The following is a 26,536-nucleotide window of genomic DNA, read 5'->3' as shown; positions in this document are numbered from 1 at the left end:
AACCAGAGAAAATGCTTAAGCTCTATCTAAACTATCAAACTGTGTGCCAAAAAAACCTGATGTGCCCACATATGGACATGATGATGTCATCACTACAATATGGTATTTGGGCATTTTGTCAAAATAGTTTGATAATGTAGACAGAGTTTAATTAATTGATTGATTGATTTAAATTGATTGGTTACTTTAATTGCTGATATCAATTAATCACTGTCTTCATCAAACGTTTAAGTTACCTTAGATTGCAAACCACCTCGTCATGAAATAATCACTTAGCTAGCAAAACTTCACCTAACATATTATGTAACTCATAAATTCTCATATCATGAATTGTCCATCAATTTCAAATCAAATCTCTTGCATTACTAAACATCAATGTTGATTTGTGTATAACCTTGCTGGATTAATGTGAATAGCAAAGCAGTTGGATGCAAAGTGTAACTTTTATGACTTTAAATAATTTAATAATGTTGATGGTTACTCATCCTCTTCATCATCTCTAAAGCTCTGTCTACACTATCAAACTTTATGTGGCAAAAAAATGTAATGTGCCCATATATGGACATGATGTGGGCATATCACTACCATATTTAAGCACATCACACTTTTTGTAAAACTAGTTTGATAGTGTAGACAGAGCTGTAGACATTTCCAAAACAGAATCAATAAGACAACATTAAATTAATAGATTTTTGAATGTGTTTTATTTTTATATTTTTGAAATGTGAAAGTGTGTTTGCAACAGAATTTCTGTAAATGGTTGACCTTTTAAATGTTTACTATCTACTCTACCCTGTGTGTTGAAATCGTTATTTTTAGAGTAGCCTTGTATTGCCGTTCAAGATTTACCTACAGACACTCCCTAACGACAAAAATGTTTAATTGTACAGTTAGTCTAAAGCTCTGTCTACACTATCAAACGTTATGTGACAACAAAATGTGATGTGCCCATGGACATGATGATGTCATATCACTTACATATTTAAGCATATCACCACCATACTTTTTTTGTCAAACTAGTTTGATAGTGTAGACAAAAGCGTTACTATAGATAGCTGAAAATTATGAAATTTTAAATCATCCGCACTGAGCAGACAGTGTTGGTATCCAATTAAAATCACTTAAATCACTTTATTTATTAACACCATAGTCAATTAAAAATGATTATTAACTCGGAGAAATTTTAAGACAAAAAATGTTTATTTTATGAACTGTGCAAGAGTGTGCTTTGCGCACGCACGATATCGGTGTGCTTACACATGTCCGTCATCTTTAGCTCTAATTCTTTCAGAATGTCAAACAATCTCTTTCACTTCGCATGACATTTAACCTTGCGGGACATTTCATTGAGATTCGAGTGCGCTCTCTCCTACTGTCACAAGAAATCATTTACTTATTAACATGTCACTCAATGCTAATCAAAGATAAATGTAATGTTGGATGAATTATGGGTGATTGGATTGTAATCTGATCCGGCATTAATGATAACAATGATTAGACAATCCATGATAAACCTGCTGATTCATATTTGGTTAAATTGTCAAATGTTTCAAGTTTAACGCCAATTTAGTCATTTCATTTCCACCAGTCAGTTTTCTTTCCATGGGTCTTTTCAAAGATGGCAGCAAACATAAAATAAAAGAGATAGTAAACATTTTAAAAAATGAAAGAAAATAAAAACAGTTTTGTAGACATGTATGATACCAATTTAGTAATTTCATTATCCAGTCACATAAAATAATAAAAATAATAGTGAAAAATTAAAGATACTGTATGTTGGTCTTTTTTACTTGTTTACCAGACCTTTCAGAAACTTATACCACAGTCACAGTGGCTGATGGAAATTATTGAATAATTATCTTATCTTCTTTATACATTCTTGATATGTATAATAAAAATAATAATAAATTTTGACTTTTAAGCACATAATGCATAAAGCCTCTATGCGCTTCACATAAAAATAATTTATAAAATAAATAAAATTTTAAAAAAGCAATTATAAGTATTTAATCTTCTTTCTTGAGATTATTCATGTTTTTTAATGTTTATGTTTTATTTTTACATTTTCTTAAAGGACGCAAGAGATTTATTTACCCAAGGCAAATTAACACGGCATACACGATCCTGGAAACCAAAGAACAATTCCGTAAGTAGTTTACTTTTGATATCAGCATTTGATAAGCTTTTGTTCCAGCGATTCCTTGGTTTATAAGTATGTTGACATAACATACACTAGAGTTATGTAATTCATTTTTATATAAGTTGAGGAAGTACTGTATCAGTGTTCCTCCTACACTACTACAATTAAAGGTTTCAGAACTTCCTGTCCTGTTTTTATCAAATAAGATCAAGGATTTCATTTTATGCAAACTTTTTGTTTGTTTTGTTTGATTTTCATTAACAGAAAAAGTTACCAAAAGATTTAGAAAAGGTAAAACTTGGTGTAAATTGAAAAAGCATTTTTATTTTTTAAAATAGCACATTGCTTAATTGCATCTGATCTACAGTCAACTTTCCCAATACCGGACACCCTCGGGTCTAAATGCCGGGCACCCTTCTACCGGCCAATATATATAGTTTTCCAGAATAAAATTCTGATGTTCCGAATGTTTTTTAAAGGTAAAATAGAATTTTTTACCTTTTGGACCTAAAGAACAGTCTGATTTTTGATACAGTAATTTCCGGTTTTGGGAAAGTCATCTGCATTACTATACACTGTACTTTTCATGGTAGTAGAATAGAAGTTTTATAGGCTTTGTGTGTTTAACCAAAGGTGTTGGTAAGTTAACATGCAGGTGTGTTGTGTAAGGTGTTTTAATGCTAAATGGTTTGGCTGGGGACATTGATAGGTGCTAACTCAGTCCAAGGTTCTGGTGGTAGTGGTGGTAGTGGTTCTGGTGGTAGTGGTGGTAGTGGTTCTGGTGGTAGTGGTGGTAGTGGTTCTGGTGGTAGTGGTGGTGGTAGTAGAGAATAAAGGATTATAATCTATAATCATACACAATTGTGGCTTGTCTGCACTTAAAAACCTAGTATTTCGATCTTTCAAAATAAGGTTTATTATTAAATTAATTGAATTTCCATTTATTATATCATTTGCATATAAGAATACATAGACAATTTTGTTGCTATGAGGCAGTTTTACACAATACAAAAAAAACAGTTGAAAAAATTCACTAATTCTCTATATTCAGTGCTCTAACAGCTGGATAAAAACTATTACGGAAGTGATGGAGAGAAAGGTGATGGAAAAGATATAGCGTAGGGTCATGTCATTAACAGTGTTACATGATTCATCCATATCTCTTTATTTAACATTATGAAATGGATATACTGTATATTTATTAATATTAGTAATACAAACCAATTTGCTGTTAATTATTTCTATCATTACTTGAATAGCAAAAATAATATCATTTCCTTTCAACTTTATTACAAATAAATAAAATGCTAGCTACAGTTATAATTTAATTAGACAAAAAGAAAAGGTGAATTTTTAGACTACTATAAAAAGTTACATTTTTTTTTTTGTAAACTTTTTTTTCAAAATTATAAATATCATTTTGATGTCATAGTTTTCCTAACGTACTTCATCATTCAATCACACGTTTTTATCGCAACAATTTACGACAATACACATCATCAACCAATCACAGACGTCTTTCTCCTTGAAGCAGTTTGCGACATACTATCGCTTAAAACAGAAAGATTTGAGTCATAACAGTGCAGTGACATTGAAGTTGTATTTAGAACCATGTCAAGACGTAATGATAAGCTGCAAAATATCGTAATAATTTCCTGCTTGTTTCAACTACGTATCCACGTTCTAACTAAACAGAAAATTATGCGTAAATTTAGCTTGATTACGTTGATTTCTCCCCAGTCTAATTATAAGGGATACAAGTGAGCAAACTCCATTAATGATGCTTTTCCTATTGATAAAAAAAAAAATAATCGTTGTTCTATATTTATTACGCTTAGGTTGTGCACTGTAATGTGACCACAAACTTTCTTAGACAAGTTTGGTATTTCCTATTGGCGAGGAATTATGTTGAGGAAGAACTTATTCTCTTTCAGTTCTTTATCTTGACATTATACAAACAAGTCGTTCTACTTTAATAGTAGTAGTTTGTCTTTTAACAGTGGGCACAGTGTAAGGGGCTTGTGACAAATCCAGCATCTAGGCGAAGGAATTACTCGGATAAGGGTGAACCGCTTGGCGCGGAGGATCTACGCTCGTACTCGCAAACAAAGGACATACCAAAGACCAATTCACTCTCAACTGTTGCATCATCACCGGATGTCAAAGGTCAGTTGTTTTTCTCATCCTTATAGCAGTTGATATTTCTAAATTAGTTTGAGTCTCTGGTCAACTTGACCACTAATTAATGACCTCTCTAATCAATGACTAATTGGAGACTAATCCTCTTTAATCTGACCACCAAAATCCAGATATAGATAGATAGAATTTAATTTATTTAAACTTGAAGTCAATCTGTCTATAGACTTAAACTTATTTAGGCCACTTTATCCTACCCATCCTAGGATTTTAAATGACATCTTTTAAATGAGTACCATCACACCATATAACCAATTGGTATTTAAGATGCGACTACCGATCCCAGTGTCTTGGATTCAAATTCTGAAACAGACTATTTTACCCTTTTAAATGTCAGAATGAATACATATTAAAATAATTATGCAAATCTCACAGACTCACCTGAAAGTTTTAATCCATAAAACTTTACACAAAAATTAAATTATTAAATTCTTCTAAAAATATATTCCATGCCAATCGAAAGTTGACTATATAATTATCATCCACCGCCGCTTGCTATAGGAGTAGTTTATTGCTGACTCAGCATATACATTGACAGTGAAGTTGAGGGTATACCTTTTAAGCTCTGTCTACAATGTCAAATTAGTTTGACAAAAAAGTGTGATGTGCCCAGATATGATAGTGATATGCCCAAATATGGTAGTGATATGACATCATCATGTCCATATATCACATTTTTTTTTTGTCACATAAAGTTTGATAGTGTAGAAGGGCTTTACATTGCCTACTGTAGCTCTAAAGTTTTCATCAGGGCGTTAACATAGGTGTATGGGTTCCACCTGGTATTGTAGATGATGTGGAAGGGGTAAAGTGAGACTACTTATGTTTCTGTTTCTTATGGTTTTTCTCTTTCTATGAATAATATGAGAGGAAATTTTATTTATCTTAATACTATAATTTCTTTTTAAAAAAAGAAAGAAAAAAACATTTTGAGGCTTTAGAATACATAAACTTACATTTTTATAATTGAATTTTTATGATATGTATTTCTGTATGTATTGTCGAGTGCCCCAATGATCAGCTTTGCTAACCTCATGAAACATGGTTCAATAAAAAATGAAACTTTCGTGCCATATGTTCATCGATAACTTGTTTAAAAAGCAAAGAATGTTGCATTATCGCACTAGAAATGATAATGTTTATGACATTCAATATCCACTCATTCAAAGGAATAACATTACTCAGATGAGAATTATCAATATTAATATAATTTTAATCTATCATAACTCAGCAAGGTGAAACATTTAGCAATAACACATAGAAAAGGTGTTTCTGAATGCCTAGTTTTTAATCTAGTCACCTAGAATATCTCCCATGGTAACCGGTAAAGCCAAACAGTATCACCATGTGACAAGCTCTTTATAAATATCTTAATTTACACAGCTTTACATTAATCTTGTTGAATATTAAAGGATATAAATTTCATACATATGCATTATGCTTGTGATAAATTGCTATATTGAATTATACTTAGTTATTCCTTGAGAATTACTATAAATATTACTTGTAGTATGACATGTACGGTAGTTGACATTTAATAAGTATATAAAGAAGTTGTGTCTTTTAATTTGTTTTATCTACAATGACTTTTCATTTATATATTATATATATGTATTGCAATGATGAAGGGCTAGTGTTGCCTGAAAGCTAGTCTGCTAATTTTTCTGGCTGTTTTACTTTATCGTTGTGGTTTAGCTTTTCGCTTTTTTTTTTGTATCTCCATTGAGATCAAGCCACTGATACCCACAGCATTGTAATTTTTTCAGTAATGTGCCTTTCGATTTATATGTATTAAATTCATGACCAGAAAGATAAAAAACAATCTGCTATAAAAAATGTCCCCAAGTTTATAGGACTTCTTTTCTTTTTTTTTTATTTGATTTACGTAAATGCTTCACAAACTTTCAAATACAATTAGATAATATAAATTAAATTATTATTTTTTTATCAACTAACTGTAATGTTATCAGTGTTGGCATACACAATAGTTTGGTGTTAGAAATCAAGATGGCGGCTGATAACGTGTATTTAAGAACTTGTATTGCCTTGGGTGTCACTCATTAACGTCATTCATTGGCTTCTTCAAAGAAAGTTCAGATTCCTTCAAAAGTTATGCCAATTTTTTTTTTACCATTTAGAAACAATTATTTCAATTCAATTCAAAATTAATTCCTTTCTTTTTTCTTATAAAATAATATAATAGTATAGCATAATTAACATAGCAAAGAAGGAGCTAGACAAATGCAATATACTAATCGATTCAAGCCCCTATAAACTTTTCAATAATTATTGAACCTGGTGATATCGGTGATATTTGTGAGATTCTTTTTTTTAGTATAAACACTTACTTTATTAGTACTCTAAATAGTACACATTTTTTATACTAATTTCTGTTCTAGGTATTATCAATTTATATTTAATTTTTAAAGTCTATAATAAGCACTTTTAACTAATATAAATATTATTCTTTCTTTCTTTCTTTTATTCAATAATAAAGATAATTTTTATTTCCATGTATTTAGTGTTAGTGCACAAATTATTTTAAGAATCTTTTCTAATATTGTTTTCATCAAAATTACTTAATGCCATTTGCAATTAAATAGACTAGTTATCAAAGTTGTCATATTTGATTTGACGTGATAGGTAAACTTCATTATTCACAGGAAATAAAAAAAAGAAACTGTAGATTTATTATCACTTTTTGAATATTCATCAACTAGACATGAATAATTATTACTGTAAACATAAATTAAACTCATGATTATGTTAGAAGTGCTACTGTAGTTCATCCTAATTTTGAATATTCATCAACTAGACATGAATAATTATTAACATATTAAACTCATTAACATTATGGTAGAAATACAGTACTATAATTCATCCTAATTATGAATATTCATCAACTATGCATGAATAATTCATATTCCTAACAATAATATGGTAGAAGTACAATACTATAGCCTAATACTTTTTTAAATCAATCCACCGTAATTATGAATATTCAATCACTAGAAATGAATTATTCATACATCTTAACATTATGCTAAGGTATGTTAAAGCATTGTAGAACTGAAGGAGAAATAAACCAATCCATCCTAATTATGAATATTCATTTACATAAATTAATTTTTCATACTCCTTAACATTATGCTAAGGTATGTAAAAGCATTGTAGAACTGAAGGAGAAATAAACCAATCAATCCTAATTATGAATATTCATTTACAGACATGAATTATTCATACACTTTAACATTATGCTATGCTAAGGTGTAAATAGCATTGTAGAACTGAAGGAGAAATAAACCAATCTATCCTAATTATCAATATTCATTTACAAACATGAATTATTCATACACTTTAACATTATGCTAAGGTATGTAAAAGCATTGGAGAACTAAAGGAGAAATAAACTAATCAATCATAATTATGAATATTCATTAAATTGAAATGAATTATTATGAATTATTCATTCCTTAACATTATGCTAAGATGTAAAGAACATTGTAGAACAGAAGGAGAAATAAACCAATCCATCCTAATTATGAATATTCATTTACATAAATGAATTATTCATACACTTTAACATTATGCTAAGGTGAAAAAAGCATTGTAGAACTAAAGGAGAAATAAACTAATCCATCTTAATTATGAATATTCATTTACATAAATTAATTATTCAATTATAATTATGAATATTCATTTGCATACATGAATTATTCATATTTATTAATATTGTGCTATCTCATTGGTGCACACAGCAATTATGTAAAAGACTTAATAATATTTAAGAAGGTCATGCACCCAATGATCCTAATCCAGTGGGACCATTGATGCTCATAGTATGTCTCTATTATAAACTCATGGGATAGTTGCATTAATGAGAGTGAAATTATCAATTTATTTTCATTGCAAGTAAACAAGTGTTTAAATGGATAATTCTTCATTTGGATTTTAAGTTTACGTAAGGATACGATTTCTCATTTTCATAGTGAGAGTGAAATTAATTTAAGAACTAGACATATTTAATTTGAAGATTGAAATTGTAGATTTCGACTTACTATTGCTAAAATTGGAATATTTTAGCATTAATTTGTTTATCTTAGGTATAGCTATTAAAGGTAAATCAGACTGTTAATTCTGATTAGACATTTGTTGTTTTATGCTCTGTCTACATTATCAAACTAGTTTGACAAAAAAAAGTGTGATGTGCCCAAATATGGTAGTGGTAGTTTATATGACCATGATCATCTTACATGTGCATTCACACTGTAACATGACTCAATATCGGAGCTTCCTTAATCCTGATAGGTGAACACCTGTCATTTTTAATTAATTTAGAGCTGTGTTAACGAGTTGCTTATTATACCTTCAACAATATGCAAATTATTATCAACCACTCAGAATTATCTTGTTGAATCAATGGTGTTGCACATTAGAATCGTGATCTTCCCGAATCGACATTCTATTCTAATTGAAAATTAAATTCAGGCAAATTTTCATCAAAGTATTACACTCGCTTGATTTCAACTCATTTACAGTGAATTTTCACTTTCTTGCAGTCAGAGTGTTCTCCATATTGGACCATATATAAAATTGTTAGGGTTTACTATACAGTAGAAAAAAGTGTTTGTTTAGTGTTAATATATACTGTATTGCCCCTTGTTTGTTTCACAGGAAGCGTTCCCCAATAATAAGGGTGTCCCAAAGTATGGACACAAAACTAATATTATAAATTCTCAGAAGCTTCTTTAATATAATATATAAATTTAATATATTTACTATTTAATTTACTTGTATATTTAATTAAGCTATGTTTATCTTATTTTGGCATACCAAGTTTATATTATATTTGTTCAAAGAAAATAGATCATTTCAGTAGAAATGCAAACAACTTATTTTGGATAATTTTTCAAATTATCTGTTTTTGCATCTCATTTTGTTCAAGTACGTTGTCCCCACCTCTTCCAGTTCCTGACATCTCTAAGACTGACAAGACTTAATCTATCATCCTGTAGTCGTGGGCGAGTTAATCTCACTTCATTTTGATGATACACTAGATTAACAATGTTTTACTAAAAGATCAATTAAGATAATTTGATGAAAAAAATGTTTCTTTTTTAAAACTTTATTGGTTTTGTTAAAACAATAGTGCATTTAAAAAATGTTGAATATTGTAAAGTTTCAATGTATTTTAATCGTACCAAAGTATGATAACATGGGGTAGTCATGGAAACTAATTTAATTCTAGATTGCAAATTATCAAAAAGTATATTATAACCGTATATGACAAAGTATAGTGCCATACTCGAGTATAGTCCTATACTCGAGAGTATAGTCCCATACTCGAGTATAGTCCTATACTCGAGTATATAGTCCCATACACTTTATTAACATAGTGCCACGTTATTAAGTAAAGAAAATTAGATTATGTCAGGAAACTTGCTCTTGAATTTAATTCTATAAAATAGGTTTGCACCTCATGAGAGAAAAACTAATGATTTCACTTTGATTTGAGTGTTTACTGTAATTTGCAATTGAAAGTTGTATGTTATGACTTAGCCAAATGGCTTAATTGATGAAATATGTTCATATATAGTGTGTGTCGGCTTGTAAAATGCAATCTATTGCTTTCTATAAAACATATTCATTCAGTCATGAAGTTTATGTAATGTATAGATCTTAATACAGTAAAGATCTGTCTACACTATCAAACTAGTTTGACAAAAAAAAAATTGATATTTATATTTATTTGTCACATGCAGTTTGATTGTAGCTTTGTGGCCGCCGTGCCAGGTAGAAAGGTCAGATTTACGTTTACCTCGTGTGTTTGTATTCATCGTCTCCATGTTGGTTGGAAATGTACCGTAAACACTTATTATTATTTTTATTATTATACATTTAGGCAAATTGCCAAGAATAACCATAAGCGAATTCATTCACTTATTCTTCTTAAAGGTGACAATCCTGTTCACAAGACAAACATACACAAGATGCATTTTGTCAACAAATTTATATATTGTACATGGCATCCTCATCTTTTTTAGATCCTCAATTATTTCTCTTCTTTGCTTCCCTTGCCCAGGTCATTTTACTTAGTTAGTCTGGTACAACCCAAACTTATATGACTAGATTCCTCCATAACTTCCTATCTGCCATTGTGACAGCCAGTTCATCGCTCTGCATACCAGTATCCGTCTCTAGATGTATGTGAAAGCTGGCCTTCCTTGTTTTACAAGCCCATGTTTTGGCTGCCACAGCAGAACATCTGAAATAATTTCTTCATCATTTTATAGAATCATTTTCTAGCAAAATGTACCAAATTTCGGTTGGGGTAAAGCATGGATTAGTTTATACAGTCTTACTCTTAAGTATATCAGTGTTACTAACCTTGAAAAATCAAATACAAAAATAACCTTTTGGTAAGTCGGTACATTTCCAAATTAGTGTAAATTACATATTATCTCACATTATTAAATTATTTCATTAGATTAACTTTTAATTATCATTGTTTATGAATCATAATCTTATTAAATTATAATCAATTTGTTATTAATTAGCATAAATAAGGTTCCAAGTAAAATGAGTTAGCAGTACTTAACTGTTTGGGTCATGGTTATGTTAAAATGATGACAGAAAACGATGAGTTATTTATAAAAATTTTGTGAAAACTGTAACCTTTGAACATTGCTTTCAAATCTGCATGTTGATGGTGGATTCTAAAGCTATGTCTACACTATCCCATCAAACTAGACAAAAAAGTGTGATATGCCCAAATATGGTAGTGATATGCCCAAATATGGTAGTGATATGACATCATCATGTACATATATTGGCACATTTTTTTGTCACATAAAGTTTGAACAGTTACAAAACAAATACAAAATGTACCAACATAAATAAGATTTTGGATGAACTAAACATCTAGTTCGGCTTTCTTATGTTTCTTTTTGTTTTCTCCCACTCTCTGATTAAATTAAACAAACAAATTAAACTTTAAAAGGAATGATTAAAAAAATAATAAAAGTTACAAAATGTAATTATCTGAATAAAATTGCCAATACAATAGTGAGTAGTCTACTGAGTTATTCATGTATAAATATTATTTTATTAGATTAATTATTTTATTTTATATAACGCCTAAATAAATTCCTGTCATTTGATTAGACGAATGTGGGTCACATGGAATGCAATAGTACGCACAATTAACGATCGTTTAATAGTACCTTTTTTCATAAACATTCATTATTTGTATAATATTAAACAATTTTCAATATATCAACGGGGGCAGTTTAGAATTTCTTCTGTGCCTGTTTATTATTATTTATTATATTTATTATAGTGTAAATGGTAAATATAAACGTTGCCTATGATACTTGCATATTTCATTATCACACTGAACATAGTAAAATAGAAGTAATAACTATATGTAGATATCACTTTTTTTTTGCTTCTGATCATTGACCTTTTAAGCCTGTCCCTCTTGAAAAAGACAAGAAATAAGGTCATTTCAGGGAAAAATATTTATGTGGATTAAAATTTTGCAATATAATTATTGACAAGGAAATAAGAAGCCGTTATGATCTTGTTCACAGTCAACATGTATATTTCTACAGTTTTATTTTCACAAAGTAAATCCACTGTGTTTCTTTCACTTTGAAAGCTTAAAGCCAATTTACACAGACGAGCGGTAACGGTAAGCAGAAAACCGCGTAGCTTGCCCCACGTAGAATCTGTATCTATCCGGAAACCGCCCGTCCGCTCTGCATAAATGGTAAATAAGGAATAACATAGATTCTATATTTTTATTACCGTTACCGCTCGTCTGTGTAAATTGGCGTTTACTAAATTTCATAATATTATGTATCTTCTAATTCTTCCATGATCTAAGGTATTTTGGATTTTACTTTAAATTTACTTATAATTTTTCTGTGCCATGAATCAAACCTTCAAACAATATTTTGTCTTTATTTTAACATCAATATCACAATCAGTATATTTTTTTAATCATCATAGTCATAATTGCGATATTTATTCATGTCTTGAAAAATTAAGCATTACAACAATCAAATATTTTATATTTAATATTTTTATATTTCACAGACGGAAGCCATTCTTCGATCTGCAGCACACCATCCTCACTATCAATCCCACGATCCAGTTTCAGTAGCAATCGATCGGTGCCCTCAATAGATACCGATGATGACGGAAGTATATCTCTAGCCATGTCTAGCACCGATACGTTATCATTCTGTACCATAAGTACAGAAATCAGTGATATAGAGTAAGTAAACATTGCATTTATTAAAATCTATTTTAATATTTTTTGTTATATATTTAAAAATATATAGTAGAACTTCTTTAGGAACCTCCTATTCAGAAAATACCCACTTTCCTGTGAAACAAACAAGGAACAATATGTTGTGTAGACAGCTTTCAACACTACAGCCAATCCCTATCCAGAGGACATCCCTATAAAACAAGAAGCAGCATATGTTTTATCATCACAGCCAGTCCTACAGTATTATTCAGGGGGCATCGCTATTAAGAGGACACAACATTCATCTTGAAATAAACTCCTTTTTAGAAAAGGATTTTAATGCTCTTTAAGAATAATGTATGAACTTTGCAAGCACAGCGTCATCAGCCTGCTTACTGTTGCTCAATTAATTAAATATTTTAATTGGTTATTCATAGTAATCATGTATGGCATTTATTTTTTCTATAAATATTAACTAATCATTTTAAAGAATCAATATTAAAGTCATGTTTATTTTCAACATATTTCGATATAAATAGAATGAGGTTAAATATTGAAAGATAACCTATAATATAATCTTAGATGATGAGGTACTAAATTGGAACTGACAATTCTAGGCTGGGTTAAAATCAGTCAGTAAAGCTGAGTTGATCTGTTTGGCCCCATCTTGCAGATCATTATCATAACGGTGATAGACAGGTTTAACAGCCATATCAATGCTGAAGTTTGAATTTTACCAGATTACTTTTATATGAAATATGTATTTCTTAATACATTGGAAATTTAATTTTCTGTGTCAATATGGAGATTTTGATATGTGACAACTGAAGTATATGTGTCAAATACAGTAGTTGCCTGTACCTAGTATATGCCAGGCAAAAACTGTGTTGAGGAAACACATCCTAATGCACAGTGAATTAACATTACATTTCTTGTAGGTCCTAGAAAATATAATGGTCCCTCAATAAATCTGAATTTGTTATAAGAATACAGTAATAAACCTAGATTTATGAATTTAATATTATATTTCTGTGGTTAAACAATAATTATCAGTTTAATTATTTGCTAGAAAAGAATAAGAATTATTAAAATCGCTATAATAATATTATTATATAATCAATAGAATATATTTATCAAGCCAGTTCCTAAATGACCTTATGACCTTTAGACAACGGACTGAGTGTCCAAGTATCTAGGAATCCTGCATAAATTGATAGGCATCGTAATAAGCACATTATGTGGTATGTAGTGTAGTACTAAGGCGTTGAGCTATGACAAGAATATTCCATTACCTTTAGGGAGATTTTAAATTCATTTCTAAAAAAATGGTGTTGTTCAGATAAATATAACAATCCCAGTGTTTAAAATTAATGATGCTTAATTATTGTTTAAACTATCAAATTATTTTAAATATTAAACCTCTTTGTAATTGCAAAGTAATCATGATTTAAATTAATTTGATTGACGTACATTAAAATGGTATAACCCAAGTAATACGATCGTAGTTGTGCCCAGTTGGTTCGTTAGTACCAGTCTCTATCCTGAAGGATCGCTAAACAAATCAGAACGTTGATGAAAGATCGGAAAAGATGGCTACAAATTTAGAAGAAGAAAAAGAAGAGTAGGTCTTTTTGATAATTGTGATGAATCTCTCAAATGATTGTAGATCTAGATCAAGTTTTATGTTTTAAACAAATCCATCAAAAAATGATTTAAAAAAAAAAAATCATTTTGGTACCATCTCTCATAACCACCTGTTATTTTTTGCAAAATGTATTCATTGAAAAATTCTCTTATTTCTAGTTTCCTTAAATCATTTATTTTTCTTTCAGGGTTTTTACGGAAGCAGGAGAAAAGATCGACAGGGACTACTTGCTAGCTCTTGACAAAGAGGAACTTGTTACCCGCGTATTACAGATGGAGAAAGAATTAAGGTAATTTATCTTTTTAAATTATAGATATTCGCATTCGGCATATTGGATTTCAAATCAGTTTCATTAAGGCCAATTTACACAGATGAATGGTAGTCATGGTTATAAAAAAATAGAAACTAAGTTACTCCTTATGACCATTTACACACAACACGGAGTGGAGGGGCGGTTTCTGCTCGGGATAGATACAGACTCTGTGTGGGACAACCTACATGTTTTTCTGCTTACCGTTACCACTCGTCTTTGTAAATTGGCCTTAGTCTCAGTTTTTACATATAAGCAACAATTATTAAAATGTGTTGGTCAAGCACAAAAATGTCATATCATCTTCAATATCATTGTTATCAACATTATATAATAATATACTGGATGAAAAACAACATTTTAAATATAGAATCTTTTGTTGCATAATTCTTTTAATATATGACTAGGTAAGCCTATATTTCCACATATTGATTTGATTAATGTTATCATAGGAATAATGTTCTAATTTGTATGCAGTGACGTACTAATACAAGTCAATGACGTACTAATACAATTACCTGCCAATTATATTTCATTATATGAATCAAAGCATTGAATGTATTATTGTGAGACCTAAACATTATCAACATGAACATCATTATCATCATTATCGTCGTCATCATTATTATCATCATCATCATCATGACCATTGTCATCATTATTATCAATATCATCATTATCATCGTCATCGTCATCATCATTTATATCAACATTTCATCATCATTATCATCAACATCATTATCAAAATCATCATCATTATCAACATCATCATTTATATCAACATTTTATCATCATTATCATCAACATCATTATCAACATCATCATCATTTATATCAACATTTCATCATCATTATCATCATCATCATCAACATCATTTTCATTATTATAATCATCAACATTATCATCATCATTATTATCAACATTATAATCATTATTTTCATCATCATTATCATCATTAAAAGTTATTCTCTTCATCATTTTGTGTTTTGTTGTCTTCTGTGTGTGCCCACCCTTTGGATCCATCATATTTCTTGCTGGTTCCTACCCTTAAAGGTCAATATTAAACATTATTAAATTACCTACTCTGTATGCAGCACCAAAGACCTACTGAGACAATGGAATCTGTATAATAAAATTATCGACCAGTTTAATAAAAAAAAATATGGACAAAATCGTTGGGCTGTTTTTCAACACCATTGAGATATTGCACCATTATGTGTGCATTATATTGCCTCTGAAAAATCTATGAGAAGTTTTAACACAAATAAAATTACTTCTTTAAAATGATCTTACAAAGTTGACGTAGATTTTTTTATTGTTTGTGCATATGTTTCATTTTCGTAGGATTACGAGGAAAGAATTGAGCAAGATACGGGACCGTGAATCGGCGTATAAACAGATGTGTCAACAACGAGAGAAATACATAATGTCGTTAGATGAACAGTTATCAAGGTACCACGAAGAGGATATGCAGCATGTGTAAGCATTTCAAACTAACACTTTAACCTTTGACATGTATTTAACCTTTGACATGCATTGTATGTTCTAAAAACTCAAATCAAATATTAATGTTTATATTGTAGTGTTTATCTCTCCCATATTCAATTTGATCTAATCTGTTATTACAGATGAGGCTGTAGTGAAAGGTTAAAAATAGAAAACGATGTTTTAAGTATAAAGTATAACATAAGTTATACGATGTGCCAGGGATGGGGGTAGTGGTGAAAATTGCAAATTTTTAGACAAGAATAACCAAAAACAAAAATTGTTATAATCACAAATAAATAGTGATTTATGAGTTGTGGGTTTTTCATTTTAATCATTGTTTCCTTTTTTATTATATCATGTGAAGTCAACATTCCTAAATTCCAATTGGTTGCACATCTTTTGGTACTTAGCACAAAAATAAAGGAAAGTCTGAAAATACATTATTAGCCAATTCTCTAAATTAGGAAGCATATTTTTAACTGTACAATAATGTTTTTACAATCACACATCAACATGAACTACAAACCATTTCATCTTTTATCTCTTTATTGTACACTGTCTGGGGTTTTTTTTTTGTCTGCTTCTAAAAGTTAAAACATTGTTTGCTTGTTTAAATATACCATTTGATCAAATTATCTAAGTTGAACAAATTTATATTGCCAGATATAATAATATCACTGTCTGTTCAAAATTATAACAAATAATTATCATATTATGTTTTATATTTGTTGCATATTTAATGAACATTTTTACCTTGACAGGAAGGTATGTATAAAGACAACAAATTAATTGAATAAATTATATTAATAACTTGGTGCCAGCGTGAGGCAGGCATTCGAATGTGAAGTAGTAATGATATTTGTAATTATTAATTACTGAATGAATTATATTTCTTTAAAGCTCTGTCTACATTATCAAACTAGTTTGACAAAAAAAGGTGTGATATTCTCAAATATGGTAGTGATATGATGTCGTTGTATCCATATATGGGCATATCACATTGTTTTGTCACATAAACATTGATTGATAGTGTGGACAGGTCTTTAGCATGAAGTGTTTGCAGCATAATAAGTTCTTCTAAATGCAAGCATAATTTTATGCATAAATCTTCCATAATATCTGCGATTCTACATCTACTTACCTGGATAAGTCTGATATTGGCTTTATTTCTCTCAAGAGAATCACCATGATATGAAAAGAAATTTCATGGTGTTTATAACTGTAGGGATATTAGACTGCTCCATTTTGTCACGGGGGATCCTAATGATGTTTGAAATCATAGAAATAAAGCCAGTATTGTGTTTTTCCAAGTAAGTGTGCCTTTAACAAAATATCTTCTCATGGTTGAGTGCATTTAAAGGAGAAATATATGGTATACAAATAATGTTTATGAGTGTAATGGTACAAATAATGGCATAAGGTGAATAATGAAAAGAAAACATACACGAACAAAAGTACTATTTATCGTTTAATAGTGCATACTATTGCACGCCATGTGACCCAAAATCGTCCAATCAAATGACAGTAATTTATTTAGGTGTTATATAAAAAGTTAAGTTAGTTACTGTTATTAAAAAGATAGAATGTCATGCAAGTTTGTTTTGCCATGTCCCTTTAAATCTGCACTGACCAATTTAATAACAAATGTTTGTGAATTTATTTCCGATATTGTTCTTACTCCTTTAATCATTTTAAAAACAGGGATTTGAAAATATTTTTACATTCAATTATTTCTTTACATTTGTTTAATGTTGTCAAATGGTTTAAATTTACTTTTGCTAATTTGCATAGACATACAGGATCACCTGGGGGTAACCTAGAGGCAGCTAAGCAGCGTATACAAGACAGTGAAGACACCTGTAGAATGTACCAAGAACAGAACATCTTCCTCAACAACGAAGTTCAAAAACAGTCAGCCTTGCGAAAGCTGGACAAAGAAAAAATTCACAAACAAAAAAGGTATTTTGTCAAATTATTTGTTATTATCGTAATAAAAAAAGAATCTAACAAGATTCTGAACACATTATACCTCTAAATATATATATTTTTTCCTAGTGATGAAATGCATATAATTATTAAACTATTGACTAAGTAACTTTACTCAAAAAGAAGTACCAGAGTAGTGAAAAATTGGTTGCCTATTGTTTTCTGTTTAATTTATGTAAACTCAGTCTATGTCTATATTAATTAGTCTACCTTTAATTAGTCAACCACACTAAGATTTCATCAAAAATTCAAACACCGTTGTCATAATTACGAATGACACGTTACCCCGCCGTTTATTTCACTTTCATGTGCGTGGGCTTAGGCTGGCTTTTGTTGTGACTAGTACTCAGGTGTTCAGCCGTGGAAGTCGTTGCTGCCAGCAAGGATATACTTAGCCTAGCCGATCTTGTCAACTCATTTGACTGTTTCCTAGTGTACTAGTGTAATTAGGTACTTCCTATGCTAGGCTACGCTGTGGAACAGCTCTCACCACCCTTGTCTCATTGTATTATGCTTAACTTAAAAGTAACACCAAGGTGATCAACTAAAGTGTGTACAACTTTGCGGTTTAATTATTCCTAATCGTTAGAAGTAATTATAATCACAAATTTTGTAAAAATGAATAGAATATTACTTAATTAAATTTAAAAAATAAATTAATAAAATACTATACAATTATGTAAATATGAAAAAAACTCCTAGGCGTTCTATTCAATATAACCATGATTTTATACTTTACTCTGTATACCTTCAGCTCTGTCACTATCAAGTGTGATCTGCCCAAATGTGGTAGTGATATGCCCAAATGTGGTAGTGATATGCCCAAATAATACTAGTGATATGCCCAAATAATACTAGTGATATGACATCATGTCTATATATGGGCACATCACATTTTTTTGGCACATAAAGTTTGATAGTGTAGACAAGGCTTTCCACAAAAAATATTTAAAAGTAAGTTTTGACGACAATTTCTTTATCAGTTAATGAAATCTTAAATGTATTCATTGCGTGCACCACGTTGATGCGGTATGGCTAATTGTTTTCACTTTACGATATTGCCAATGACATAGAGGTCACAGTATTGGATTGACCTTAACACATAATGTATCTTTATAGACACCTTAGGAGTTTTAAACTATTTACACAAATTTGCATAGTTCGTACCAGGGACCTTATCGCATCAAATTAATTTGCATAGATGTTAAGTTCATACTTGTGGAACACCTTTCGTATCAAATTAATTTTACAAACGGCACAATATCAAACTTATTTCGCAATGGGACTTTTTCAGCCTCAAATTATCAAGATTTGTTGTAACGGTAACCTTGACATTTTGTTAATGATGTATTTATGTCTTTATCATTCATCTAATGAAAAACTTAATATAAACAGGAAAACTATTTACTGACATAAATAAACTACTGTTGAGTAAAATTGATTTGATTGTAATTTATTTGGAAGTTCATTACTGATAACATAAAAAACATAGAAATGGATGGCCTATTTTTAAGGGTAAGATGTCTGCATATCAAGCAGACGATATTGGTTTCAAATCTTGGTTTGGGCGGCTTTAATCTCAAAGATGTCCCCCATATTAATCGTTTAAAAATTAATGGATTTCCGGTATGTCACCAGGCTGTTTAGTGTTTCTTTATGCCTGTCAATTTATATAGCTTATTACAGCAGGTTATATGCATTATCTTATTGATTTTGTCAGGATCTTTATTTATTTATTCTTTCCTTAGCACTATTTTGTCAATCAATTATCTTGAGATCAATTTCATCTAGCTACGTCAATATATATTCCTTATGGCCAGGAATCGATGTGGTTATCTTTTCACAGTGCGCAATAAAAAATTACGTGGTCTACGCGCGATTTAACGAAATCACATTTGGAATCATATCTTCACAAGCATGTATCATAATTTAACCAAATTTGGAACTCATAAATTTCAGGACATATTTCATCATATGGCAATACAATTACATGCGTAGCGCATATATCGCGAGCGGTGTTTTTGCAAGAAATATTTATTGTTACATTATGTTTAAACTGAATGTTTCAATGTTTTTTCACGCTGCTGCTCTAGCCCGCTACGTCACAAGAGATAAATCATTTATTAGATGAAACAAGCAGCAGTCTATAGTACTACACACTGACAATATATCTTTAAAACTGTTACGTCAATAAGCGAGCAGCGTTTTTTGTAAGAAATATTTCTTGTATAATACTGAAAAGACCTCACTGAAAAAAATCTTATTGTTTTACTTTCATAGCTTAAAAGTAATCATTATATAAATTGCAAATCTGAAAATGAAATCACTACATAATATCTCTATACTATCTACCCTTCCGATTCAAAATAAACGAGAACAAGTTTAGGTCATTAATTAAGAATGTAATTGATAGTATCCAGTTTGTGTTGGCAGATGCTCACCTACGCTCACAGCAGTATAGCACACTTCCAGGGCGTGGCATGTCTTAAAACTACGTAGATAATTAGGCAGATAATAAGAGGACTTCCACTAGGAAATATTAAAAGCTTTTAAAAAGGATAAAAGTAAACAAGATTTTATATAAACGCTATATTTTTTTTAATTCAGACATACCTACCCTATCAATAAATATATTGTACAGTATATGAAAAAATTTATACTCGAATTAATAATGAATTAACCAGTCGTGTGTCCTAAATTAGCCTAATTTAGAGGGTGAGACTATACTTTAACATAGGATTATATTCAGTTACAGTATATATCTTATATCCTCGGGTATAATCCCACTTTAACTCTAATCCCACCCCCTACTTTATGTCTGATTTCACAAACAAGCATATCCCCGGGTATAGTCCCAGTATTGATTTTTGGTCTGGATGTTGGCCTCTCTCTAGCAAGTTCAGAAATGCTTACAATTTTTTTTCCCTGAATTGGGTATATTCCCCAAAGTTGGCCCAATTCTGTGTTCTAGTGAGGATAGGATTATACCAGATGATATATGGTAGGTAGTGTAATAGTATTTACCATTTTAACAACTGTAAGAAATATAGTACATTATTTAATGATTGCAGCACCTTCGAACACACACTACAGTAAGGTTGCGTTTAATTGAACAAAAAGAAATTCCCAATCTGCTAATTATTATAACCCACCTTATAAGGAAATGCCGTTTGCTAATTTAGATTTATGATTTATAGTAACCTGTTTGTCAGACTTGAGTTTCTGTTTAAAGTCAAGTTTATATAATTAGAACTATATGAATTTGCATAATCTAGAGATATATTAGCATAACATACAATTTTACAATTTGTATAGTATGAATGATTGTTCTAATGGAACTCTTCTGCTTATTGTGTACATGTAGATGTATTGTGTAAAAATAAAGTCATTTGGGTTAGTGCTATGCCAGAAAACATAAATTATGCAAAAGTATAAAATGTTTGAGCCATATTTGAAGAATAAAGGTTCTAACATTCAATTGTATTTATAGAAATGATAGCAATGTTAATGCCAAATCCCCAGCACTGACTGTTGCTGGAAATGTTACAATCTAAGAACCACAAAGGAATAATTTTTGTCAGTTTCAAAATAACTGCCTCTATTCACTACTTTCATTTCTAGATACATCTGATATTTTTAAAAAGAACACATTGTCAAAGAAGTTTATTATAAATCAATTCAAAATCTTTTATTTCGGAATCTCTGGTCCATAGAAAGTAAAATTACCTATAAATGAATTTAATTAAAAATAAACAAGACTGTACTAATTACTACTACTCATCTCAGGATGGCATTCCACCTGGAAATAATCTTTGACTTATATAAGACATTGCCTATAAAACATTAAATAAGCCTACTAAAATTTGCTATAAATGGTAACCTAACTGATTTATTCATTTGTATATACAATGTATAAATAATTAAATAATAATAAGTATAAATACAAGTACTGAAATCAAGAAGCAAAGCTTGTACACAGGTCAGGTTACAATAAATACAAAATTTAAAAACAACAAAAAAAGAGTATGAATTAAGATTTCCGGTTTGGAAGAAAAATTGTTGGTGTCATAAATGTAATAAATGTAAATAAATAAAAGTGCACAGAACTAGAATTATTATTAAGGCCAATATAAACAGATGAACAGTAACAGTAATAAAAATATAGAATCTATGTTTTTATATGCGGAGCGGACGGCCTTTTTCCCGCTCAGGATAGATACCGATTTTATGTGGGACAAGCTATGCTGTTTTTTGCTTACAAGTACTGCTTGTGTGTGTAAATTGGCCTTAAAGTGTAAATTATACAAAATAGGTTATAATTAGAGTGTTATTTCCACTTTCATTATTAATAATCCTACTTTTATAGCAATGTTGGCGTAAAAAAAAATAAAATCTAATTTATACTAGTAGGGATTGGTATTTAGGAGGACCCCATTCAAATAGATTTCCGATCCCATTGACCATTTGAGACTAATAATATAGTAGTGAGTAAAATCTATCTACAGTTTATGTCATCATTAAATCAAGATTGCCTTGGTTGAATCATCCACGTAGTATGCATGCAATTTGTTTACTACTTAACCAATTACAAAATGGAAATAATTACTAATGTGTTTGTCAACAACATTCAGGAATTTGACAGTGTGCCTAGGTCATTGGTGATACATATTGCCATTAGCCATCAGTAGCCTCATGTGTGTACATCAGTATCTATATACAGTATCTGTATTCTGAATCAACATGATATCATCCATTTCAAACAAATTTTCAATTAAATATATTTTCATTTTAATTTATTTATTCGACATCAAAAATGTAGAAGAACTTAACTACATAGAATTATTTATCATATCATAACATCATAACATACAATATACATTTAAACATATAAAATTGTAATTCGGAATTATATCTCATACATATTGACCAATCGGATTACAGAATTCACGTACACTAAGAGATAATGGTTAGTATTGGTCAGTATATTTGCTTAGCTGGTTTTACTCTAAAAAAAAAAGATTATTTATAAAATCTGAAACTCATAATTTTTTTTCTATATGTGTAATCTGTCACTTGCAAATGTTTTTTTTTTTCTGTAGGTGTATTCAATCACTTGAAACCGAATTATTACAAACCAAGATTGACTTTGTATGTATGCTGCGAGACAGTTTGGTGGTGACGTCATTTGATACAAAAGATAAAGCGCAAATTAGATTGCATCAGGAGAGCCAGGTATTGAAACATTGGATTTAAAAAAACATTTAAAAAAATCCAAGCTTGTTTTGTTTGTCTTGAAATTAAAACTTCTTCGATATTAGAATGTATTCCGTTATTTGGATTAAGTACAATTATTATTTATTCATTAATTCATCCAAAGAAATCATACAGGCAGCCATCATAAAGGCTGTACAATTTTACAAATATAAACACTAATGTGCATTATACATTAATCAAATTCATGTTCTCTACTTCTCTACAGATGGGTAGAACATATACTTTCCAATAATGTTATTTTATCATACCTTTACAGTAGAACTCTACATACTGTAAAGGTCTGTCTACACTATCAAACTTTATGTGACAAAAAATGTGATGTTCCCATATATGGACATGATGATGTCATATCACTACCATATTTGGGCACATCACACTTTTTGTGTCAAACTAGTTTGATAGTGTAGACAGATCTTTAGGGTACACTTTCCCAAATAAAGGCATTTTTTAATACGATCATGCCATGATACAACAAACCACTATTCTGATGACACCCCTCCCAATATGAAATACTGAAGGGATACAGTTTGGTTCCGAAGGTGTCTTTTTAATATTTATTTAATCCAATTTAATATGTTTAATATTTTATTAATTGTGTTATTTTAGAAATGGAAACGGTTTCAACAAGTGTATGGAGAAGCCAGAGGGTCATGTGATGAGTTAATTGATTTTAAGTAAGTGAATAATTTGTACAAACTTAAATATAAATGTTAAGTACACAATTAAGTCTCGTGTCTACTGGTTGTCTTAAGTCCTAACTAATCTTTTCCTAACAGCGTCAACTTAAGTGCATCCCCTGCCAATTATACTATTACTTTATTAAAATGTTCTTTTTTTTTTGTTTCTTTTTCTGATGATCTAAATTAACTTTTGATACATTTTTTGGTTCAGTATAGTTCAATTTAAATTGCAATGTATTTGTGCCGTGGTGTCGGCCAAATTTACCCTAGAAATCCAGGGATCGCTATGGCGATAAGATCTTTAAGGAATCTTAGAATATTTAAATAGACAAGGAATTTAAGAAACTTCACTTAATAAAAACTATGTGAATAAATTTGAAGATGAGAACATTTGTGACAGTGATAGATGTGACCTAAATCATAGTTAACTTATTTGAAATCTGTTTATAATCTAAAAAAATCAAAACTATAAAGAAAGAAATTGCCAGGCTTTGAGAAACATCATTTCTTCATACGTGCTACACAATAAATATACTTATGAAATGTAAAAAAAGGCTAACAACTTAAGCAGATCCAAGTCACCCATCATAGATTAGGAAAGTACACAGTTGTAATATAACAGTAATGTGCAACACAATGTATGAATACTACTAATATAAGAAATAATGGGTTTTTTGTTCTCTTTTGTGACGTAAACACCATTTTTAATCACAATAATATCATCATAGTCATGTCATCACCATAAAATCTTCATTTTACTTTCATTAATTATGATATTTTTGTTATTTTCTAATGGTTTTTTTAATAAAATCACCAAAAAAAATATTATTTTGATAATGTTTCTGTTTTCTGTAGAACGATGATGCAAGATGGTTTTGTTGATAGTTATGGTTTTGTTAATTACCCAGACAACCAGCCAATACTAGTGCAACAGTTGTGCAATAAGATCTGTACACAGTTCAAATCACAGATCAAGGTGACTTTTAAATTTATCAATAGATACACATATGAAAGAGGTACATATACCCACAAAGGTCAAAGGTGAAAGTTCAAAGGTGAAACCTTTCTGCCTTAAGAAGGTTTAGGGAACCTGACAATCTGGGAGATTTCATCTTAACACTTATTATTTATGACAAAAAAAATATAGGTATGAAGGGTGTTGCCTGGGCAAATAGGACAACACCTATGCTTCTTCTTCCCCCTCCCCCTCTCCCCCTCCCCCTCACCCTGTTAAACTAGGTATTTGTAAAATTGAACACAAATTCATTTTCGACAGTAATGACCGTTTGTATTCAATTCACAGGAGGAAAGGCAAGTGTTACTACAGTGGCAAAAATACTTTGAAGCCCATTCCAACCAAATTATTGTGACGGTAAGTTTACATAGAGGGCCTAATCCGAGTTCCAGTTAAGCTTGAGGGCGGCAATAAATACCTTTAGTAGAAAAACCTGTGTGTTTTTAAAACAAAAGAAAGCTAGTGAATATGGTCATTTTATGGTCATATATAGAGTAGTTTACTAATCTCGTGTAGCAGTATTTTTGGTAATTAAAAGCAAGTTATTAAAAAAGTAAGTTAAGGAGTACGTAATACAAACCATATGGTGTTAACTGACAACCATTGTTAATACAAAAAAAAAACTTATTTTAGACTTGCATGCTTTCAGATAATATAATTGCATTAGTGAGTAAAGAAGTTAAATGTCACAGATGTATAAAAAGAAAAAAAAAGTCAAAGGTTGCATGAATGTCAAAGGTCATTTTTCTTCACAAAAGCAAATGAAAGAAATGTTGGTATATGCAGGGAGATGTAATACATCTCCCTGGTATATGCCGTTTTACTAATACTTCATTACTTCATTAAAGGATATACTCTTAGGATATATTCATTCGTTCAATTGATTGTGTCTTTGACATGATTCTCGTACATTCAGTGCTCTAACAGCGGCCAAAAGAAACTGTTCGGAACCTATTTGTACAAGAAATGCTGAAATGGTAACATCTAACATAATGTCAGTATTCTGTAGGTTGACCTTTGACATGATTGGATTTGTTGAGATTTTCCAAACAATCCTATCAATATAGTAGATAAATAAAGATTCAGCTAATATTGTTTAATAATAATAATATCCAGGATTTATAAAGCACCTAATGTTGTGAAACCTCTAAGCACTGAATATTATTACCCCGGTCATTTTTGGATCAAACACGTAGGGGAACATACTCCCATAATGCAGCTAGTAATCAGCGCAAAGTTGTGTCTTGACCTTACCAGGTACCCATTTTTACACCACCCTCTGTGCCTTGTTTTTATACGCATACGCAGTATTCATTTTTAACATTTTTCTGAGAATCAATTAGTTCATTCATCATTCAATATCTTAATACCAAAATTATTAAGCTCTGTCTACACTATCAAACTAGTTTGACAAAAAAAGTGTGATGTGCCCAAATATGGTAGTGATATGCCCAAATATGGTAGTGATATTGCATCATCATGTCCATTTATGGGCACGTCACATTTTTTTTGTTACATAAAGTTTGATAGTGTAGACAGAGCTTT

At 30.3% G+C, this 26,536-nt stretch overlaps 1 protein-coding gene across 2 annotated transcripts in view; it reads left to right on the top strand.

Annotated features, from left to right (window-relative positions):
- LOC144837085 (uncharacterized) overlaps window positions 1–26,536 on the top strand; it is a 53,355-nt gene that overhangs the window by 10,436 nt on the left and 16,383 nt on the right. Inside the window, exons 5-14 of one of the 2 annotated variants that reach the window (XM_078692076.1) lie at window positions 2,075–2,146; window positions 4,141–4,306; window positions 12,437–12,617; window positions 14,426–14,527; window positions 15,893–16,000; window positions 17,828–17,995; window positions 23,122–23,254; window positions 23,903–23,970; window positions 24,832–24,952; window positions 25,280–25,348. In XM_078692076.1, coding sequence (XP_078548202.1) covers window positions 2,075–2,146; window positions 4,141–4,306; window positions 12,437–12,617; window positions 14,426–14,527; window positions 15,893–16,000; window positions 17,828–17,995; window positions 23,122–23,254; window positions 23,903–23,970; window positions 24,832–24,952; window positions 25,280–25,348 — 1,188 coding nt within the window. Of the gene's footprint in view, window positions 1–2,074; window positions 2,147–4,140; window positions 4,307–12,436; window positions 12,618–14,425; window positions 14,528–15,892; window positions 16,028–17,827; window positions 17,996–23,121; window positions 23,255–23,902; window positions 23,971–24,831; window positions 24,953–25,279; window positions 25,349–26,536 lie in introns of both variants that reach the window. The other variant, XM_078692075.1, reaches the window with a different exon arrangement.

The sequence above is a fragment of the Antedon bifida genome, chromosome 3 (assembly GCF_963402885.1).
Source record: "Antedon bifida chromosome 3, ecAntBifi1.1, whole genome shotgun sequence".
NCBI lineage: Eukaryota > Metazoa > Echinodermata > Crinoidea > Comatulida > Antedonidae > Antedon > Antedon bifida.
The sequence above is the reverse complement of the archived record's forward strand: the minus strand, read 5'-3'. Positions and strand labels throughout refer to the sequence as shown.